We start from the raw sequence: 7,500 nt of genomic DNA on the forward strand, positions 1-7,500 counted from the left end.
GAAAGAGAGAAAGATAGAGATAGGGAGAGAGAGAGAGAGAGAGAGAGAGGGGGAAAGAGGGAGATAGAGATAGGGAGAGAGAGAGAGAGAGGGTTAGAGGGGGAGAAAGAGAGAGGATTAGGGACAGAGTAGGAGAGGGGGAGAGAGAGAGACAGGGATAGATAGAGAGAGAGAGAGAAAGAAATGAGAGGGAGAGATAGATAGACAGGGATAGAGAGAGAGAGAGAGGGAGAGAGAGATGGAGAGAGAGAGAGAGATAAATAGAGAGATAGATAAATAGAGAGAGAGAGATGTAGAGAGAATAAATCAATGGCTGCCTCCTGTGTGGTAATGTAGACGGATGCGTCGCTGTCCACAGAATGAACAGATGATGAAATGAGAGAGACATGGTAAATGAAAGAGAGGTAGAGAGAGAGACATGGCAAATGAAAGAGTCTCGTCTGATGGATGAGGTGAGATAGAAGAAGAGAGAACACAACCTGCTTTATATGGGGGGGACAGATGTGTGTGTGTTAAGCCCCTATCTCACTGGGCTGCGACTGTTTGCGACAAGTTGGAGACTTCATTCGCAAACGAGTCTCTAAACTGTCTCCAAACGTTCGCGGGGGTCTCAATTTCCTCGCATGAGTCGCAGAGCCGCGCAGTCCTGTCGCATGAATTTTGAACATGTTCAAAAAAAGTGTGCGACAAATCTGTCTCAAAACAGTCTCAGAGTGGTCGCAGGTGTCTCCAACGCTTCGCAAACCCTTCTCAATTTAGTTTCCGCGAGTCAGAAAGTGCGAGCAATGTGAGACAACTTTGCGAGGGGTTGCCGACTTATGAAACTAAATTGCGACTGATTTGAGACAAAAATGAGACGGTCGTGCGACGCTCGCGAGACATAAATGCGACCTCCTGGCAAGTGTTGGGCAGGACATTCGCAAACGTGTCGTGAGGAACCAACTCGGTGAGACTGCAAGTGAATATTGTCGCTAATTTGCATATTTGGTCGCAATTTTGTGTCTCCAACTTGTCGCACACTGTCGCAGCCCAGTGAGATAGGGGCTTTAGCAAGGAGACTTACGACTGTGCACTGTCTTTGTTGAAGGGAAATACATACATTTATAGTATTATATATATATATATAGTATTTGTAAACTAAAGGTGCTACGAGGAACTTTTTACATTACATTTTATTTAGCTGATGCTTTTATCCAAAGCGACTTCCAATAATGAAGGTACAAACTCAGAACAACAGGAATCATATAAGTACTATAGCTTCAAATAAACCAAACTACATGTAAGTCTAACAAGTGAATTTTTTTTTTTTGCTTTTGTCCAAAGGGGGCGCAAGAATGAACACAAACTGAAAGTCGCACACACGCGCGCACACACACACACACACACACACACACCTTCTTCTCCCTGGTGATGTAGAGGTGTGTCTCTCCCTGGTCAAACAGCATGTTCTTGTTGACTTTCCCCTCGTTGGGGTCTTTCGGGACGGTCCCGTAAACTGAAGGCGTGTTCTCTGACAGATGCACCTTCAACACCTGCAAAATAATATAATAATAATTTGTTTATTTTTTGTTTATTTTTGTTTCTTTTGTGGAATCATTTGAACATATTTTTTTGTTGTATTTTCATGCTAAAATAAAATAAAATAAAATAAAATAAAATAAAATAAAATAAAATAAAATAAAATAAAATAAAATAAAATAAAATAAAATAAAATAAAATAAAATAAAATAAAATAAAATAAAATAAAATAAAATAAAATAAAATAAAATAAAATAAAATAAAATAAAAATAAAAGTTTAAATGCTTTTATAATTCTTAATACAAAGAAAAGTAAAATAATAAGTGTTTTTTTTAATTAATTTTTTTAATTAAAAAAAAGTCGAAAAAAGTCAGTCTTTCACCTCTCCATTGGTGGTTCCCAGGAAGGCCACAGCATGCCCCGTCTCGGTGGTAACAGCCACAGAGCTCATGGTCTTGTTCTGGACCAGAGGAGGCTCCACGGAGAGGGCAAACTCTGCTCTGGAGGCCAGGGGCGAGGGGAGGAACTCTGCCCCGCACTCGTACAGGGAGACATTGTGTTTCTGGAGGAAATGGAGAATAGGATGTTATTAAATCTATCTGTCTGTCTGTCTGTCTATCTATCCATCTATTTATATATTAATCCATCCATCTACTTGAGTTGGTTGCATGATAGTAAGCATATGAAAGAGTTATAGGCTTATTTAGAATAATAATAATAAAAAAAAAACCTAACATAAAAAATAAAAAAAATAAAAATTCAATTAAATAAAATTAAATAAAAATCTATTAAATTTAATGAATTATGCAGATGTATATATATTTTTAATAATAATAATAATAATAATAATAATAACAATAATAATAATAATAATAATAATAATAATAATAATAATAATAATAATAATAATAATAATAATAATAATAAACAAAATAAAATAGAATAATACTTTTTCTTTGCAGGGCTCCTCAGTACTGGTGGAGTATGGAGTGTATACGGCTCCCCTCTCGTTGATCAGTCCGTCCCCACTGTAACAGGCTCCGATGATCTCCACCAGACGCCTGTTGATGGAGGGCAGAGGGTACATGCCTACACAGACAGACAGACAGACAGACAGACAGACAGACAGACAGACAGACAGACAGACAGACAGACAGACAGACAGGAAAGAAATGTCTATTATCATTTTTATTTTTTTTAAATTTTTTTTTTAACAATTTTTACTGGTGAGAAGCATGAATAAACAAACAGAGTTCAATACACAGGTCACCGTTTTTTTAAATTTTTCGTAGCATAGACAGACAGACAGACAGACAGACAGACAGACAGACAGACAGACAGACAGACAGACAGATATAAACATAAATAGACAGACAGACAGACAGACAGAAACATAGATAGATAGACAGACAGACAGACAGACAGACAGACAGACAGACAGATATAAACATAAATAGACAGACAGACAGACAGACAGAAACATAGATAGATAGACAGACAGACAGACAGACAGACAGACAGACAGACAGACTCTTACACATGGCAGAAGTGGCTGCATCGTCATCAGAAGTGAATGTAACAAACAGAACGTTGTCGTATGCTGAGACTTTTCCATACTGTCCAGAGCGGGTCATCTTCTGAGCCAACACATCTCCGGGTGTCGCTACATACGCAGCCTGGGGGAGGAAATAACAAACAAAAATACTGTGTTAGCCTGGGAAATAATAAAAAAAAACTGGGTTAGAATAATCACACTGAAAATAGAATAGGCCTATTTTATTTATTTTTTGTAAAAAAAAAAATGTAACAACAAAAATACCCAAGATTTTTTTTTTTTAGCATAAAACTGTATTTAGCGTTTTTTTAAAAGTTTTTATTAGTTTTTAGGCTAAAACTTAAACTCTCAAGTTTGAAGGAAATCCTTTTGTCAAAATCAGTGAATATCTCCTCACTATCCACCACCTGTTTGTACTGTGGTGTGCGCTCAAAAGACAATCCAGTGTTAATACACAGCCTAAGCAATGTAAACTGTTACTGTATATAAACAAAGGGGCCCAGGTTAGCTAGCAGCATGCCTGTTTACAGAGCCTAGGCTATGTATTAACATAAAAAAAAATCAGCGCACACACAATAAGGACAGATCATGAGGAGATATATTCACTAATTTAGACAAAAAGATATTTTAACAAAAAAAAACTTTTTTGTAATAACTCAGAATTCCACATGGTGGCGATAGAAGTTACGCACTATAGCTTTAATCATAAAAACCCACTCACCTGGGCTTTGTTGTACTTGTTGCTGGCGCTACAGTTGAGCTGCAGCTCTGTGTAGGAGTAATAGCTGTGGTCGTCTTCACACATCCGCGAGATGAAGGTGAAGTTCTTATTATCTTGAACGCCTAGATACAAGGATGGAGAGATGGATGGAGGGATGGAGGGATGGATGGATGGATGGATAGATGGATAGATGGATGGATGGATGGATAGATGGATAGATGGATAGATAGATACACAGGTCAAGTTATTAAAACTGTAGAAAACCTTAAAGCATTAAATTCAACTTTGCAACAAGAGAAATAAAAACTTAAAAAACTAAACACAAAAAAATTTAAAAAAATATATAATTTGAATTAACGATAAAAAAAAGAAAAAAAAGACCTAGAGTTCAAAAGAATATAATTGTAATTAATAAAAAAAAAAATATATATATATATATAAAAACAAAGTTCAAAACATAATTTTTATCAATAAAAAAAATAAAAAAATAATAATAATAATAATAAAAAAAATATATATATATATATATAAAAAAAAAATATATATATATATATATATATATATATATATAAAAAAATTAAAAAATTAAAATAAATAAAAATAAAAATAAAAATAAAAATAAAAATAAAAATAAAAATAAAAATAAAAATAAAAATAAAAATAAAAATAAATTACCTAGGGTCCGTGAAAAGAGGAAGTACACGTAGATGCCATCTTTGAAAGCGTAGCGGAAGTCGTGTAGATAGCGTAGCACGAAGGGGTTAGCTTGCACCGCGGAAGCCTCGATTATGCTGTCGAACCGAACCCACTCTCCCTCGTCCTCTATGATGCGTGTGGATATCAGTTTGGTGCTGTCATGGCTACCATAGCCCTTGCCAACCTGCGAAAAATACACTCATGTTATTGTGGTTTAAATTTCACCATTAAAAAGGTGCTCCGAGGAACTTTAAGTTTGGGATAATTTTAGCGGCAACTTTGGACAAAAGCGGTAGTGTTTTTTTTACTACGCCAGCTGTTGTTCCTGGGTGAGCGTATAGTATACCCATGACAAAGGCATTAAGAAAAACTATGTAGAAATGCGATCTTTGCACTGATGATCTCGTTTGCTGTTACATGTAATTTATGATCATCAGAGGAAAAATTAGACTGTTTCAGAAATATTTAAAAGTTCCTCGTAGCAACTTTAAGGGGAGACAGACACTGCAGGCAACACATTTAAAATATTTTTTTTATGCAACCATCTATAACAGATCTCAAGATTATTTATTTTCTTCAATAGTCTGAACCAAAAATCTATCAATATCTTTATATTAACAATTTATCAAGCTACTAGATTGCTGAGAAATTGTTGCATTGATCAGCTGAGGGGCGAGATATCTATAAAAGGCGGAGGAGGGAATATCAAACTTACATTTATCATGTGGACAGAATGTGAAAGCAATTTATTTTCTGGCTGCTGGATACATGATATGAGACAATCTTGCAGACATTTGTTCCCTTCTACTTGAAATAAAATTATAAAATTAATTTTTTTTTCAATTAAATGCCAATGCTTGATATACAGTATTTTGACATTTATGTGTCAATGAAAATTCAATAGAAATGACCATGAGGAAAAAATATGTATTCTCGACATTTCAACTTTTTTCTCGAAGTACAGAATGCATAAAAATAAAACTTCCTCCAATATTCTTCTGTATTTTATGTTCTTTCTAACGTTGATTATTTTTTCAATTCATGGAAATACTACTTTTTGATATGTGTGTGTCACTGAAATTTTAATAACAAACAAACCCTAGAAAAGTATGTGTTTCTGTGTGTGTGTGTGTGTGAGTGAGTGAGTGTGAGTGAGTGAGTGAGTTTGCATTTGTCCGTGCATGTGTGAGTGTCTCTCTCTCCTGTGTGTGTGTGTGTGTGTGTCTCTCTCTCTCTCCCACTCCCTCCATCTCCTCCCTCCCTCTCTCCCTCCCCCTCTCTCCCTCTCTCCCCCCTCTCTCCTCCTACTTACCAGAAACACCGGCAGCGTCTTCCCGTCATTCTTCCCGTTCTTCACCGTGTAGTTTGACATCACTCCCACGACAGACACGCTCTCCTCCGCGCTCGCAACATAACTCTTCTCCCCTTTCGTATCGCTGAAATATATCACCTGGTTCACGTTGCTTAAATTCCTTAGCGAACAAATTCCCCTAAACACACTCCCGCACACCACTAGCTCGTTCTTAGCCTGGTGCACTAGCAAAAGCTTATTGTGGTTGTCCGTGTCCTTGGCCTCTTCGCAGGCGTCCGTAACAGGTGGCGTGCACTGTCTGTTGTCCTTTTTTGGGCCCGTTTCTGTGCTAAATCCCTCCTCCAAATTTGGGTCGAGTTGGTATAGGCGATTCACTGCACCCACGTACAGCCGTCCCGTTTTGGGATGGGCCACTATGTTGTTGATTAAAGTCTTCGAGCGAAATTCAACAAAGTTTTTACTACAGTTGGAAGGTGGGATGACGCAGTAAAGCGTCGTCAAGGAGACGAGGACGATCAACTGCCACGCCCACCACCGCTCCATCATGTCTGAAAAAAACACAGAAAATAATTTGGTCAATTTTCGATTTTTTTTTTTTTTTTTTTCTATCTTGCTTCTATAATATGTCTTCTTTCATACCAGTATAAATCAAAAAGTCCACAATGTACATGCAGGTATTTGACTAAACCTTGTCTGTTTGCGTCTGTATATTTCTCCTATACAACCATCTTTAACGGACATTATCTCAATTTTTTATTTTTTTTTCCAATACTCTGAACCAGAAATCTCAACTTCTAAAGCACTTACATCAACTAAACTTTCCACAATCATTCTCAGCACTATTCTGAAGGTTATTACAGAAGGATTTATTCATATGTTGCTCACTGTCTGATTTATGAGCCATTTTCTTCTTAAAAAAAACATACTGAAAATGCAATTTTTAAGACGTGCAAAATGTTATCCTATTCCTATACCTGCACTGTCTTTTCTTAAAGTTGAACCATTTAGAATACTACAGAGCACACATAAGGGGCTGCAGGTTTCTCAATTAATTAAAAAGAAAAAGAACTCCGATCACCATTTGAATTCCAATCAACGCTCAAACGTTTTCCAATTAACCACAGCGCGCGCTCCGGGGCTATTCATCAAGTTAGAACGGAGAAAGGTTGAGTTACTTCATTCTGTCTTATATCGAATTCTTGTTCTTGTTAAAAGGTTACTACAAGTCTGTGAAGGGAAACTTTTTAATGTGTCTGTCTGGGGCCAAATAAAACATCTTTTTTGGGATGTGTCTGATGTGTTGGTAACAGCTCTGGGAAAAATATTAAAAGACGACTCCCAAAAAAAAAACTAAAACGATCTGTTGACTATAACTAATTGACAGATAGACAGACAGACAGAAAGACAGACAGACAGACAGACAGACAGACAGACAGACAGACAGACAGACAGACATACAGACAAATATTAAAAGACGACTCCATAAAAAATCTAAAACGATCTGTTGACTAACAAATTGATTAAAACTCTGATACAATAAACATTTTGCAACGTTGACAAAGAAAAAAAAGAAAATTGGATTGATCACATATTGCATTATTTTAAGAAGAAATTCTGAACCTTGAGGCTGTTTTCTTTCAAAGGTTTTTTTATTAAATGTTAATAGTAACAAAATTATAGCAGAGTACAAAATTTTT

At 36.2% G+C, this 7,500-nt stretch overlaps 1 protein-coding gene across 1 annotated transcript in view; it reads right to left on the bottom strand.

Annotated features, from left to right (window-relative positions):
• The window catches only part of LOC307268739 (plexin-B2-like), a 162,076-nt gene that overhangs the window by 30,142 nt on the left and 124,434 nt on the right, over positions 1-7,500 (bottom strand). Inside the window, exons 4-10 of the mRNA XM_080051475.1 lie at positions 5,804-6,351; positions 4,471-4,675; positions 3,796-3,917; positions 3,057-3,195; positions 2,469-2,608; positions 1,902-2,081; positions 1,395-1,532 (exon numbers count right to left, since the gene is read on the bottom strand). Coding sequence (XP_079907601.1) covers positions 1,395-1,532; positions 1,902-2,081; positions 2,469-2,608; positions 3,057-3,195; positions 3,796-3,917; positions 4,471-4,675; positions 5,804-6,349 — 1,470 coding nt within the window. The 5' untranslated portion in view covers positions 6,350-6,351. The remainder of the gene's footprint in view (positions 1-1,394; positions 1,533-1,901; positions 2,082-2,468; positions 2,609-3,056; positions 3,196-3,795; positions 3,918-4,470; positions 4,676-5,803; positions 6,352-7,500) is intronic.

Source organism: Ammodytes marinus (assembly GCF_949987685.1).
Source record: "Ammodytes marinus genome assembly, chromosome: 22".
In the NCBI taxonomy this organism is placed as follows: domain Eukaryota; kingdom Metazoa; phylum Chordata; class Actinopteri; order Uranoscopiformes; family Ammodytidae; genus Ammodytes; species Ammodytes marinus.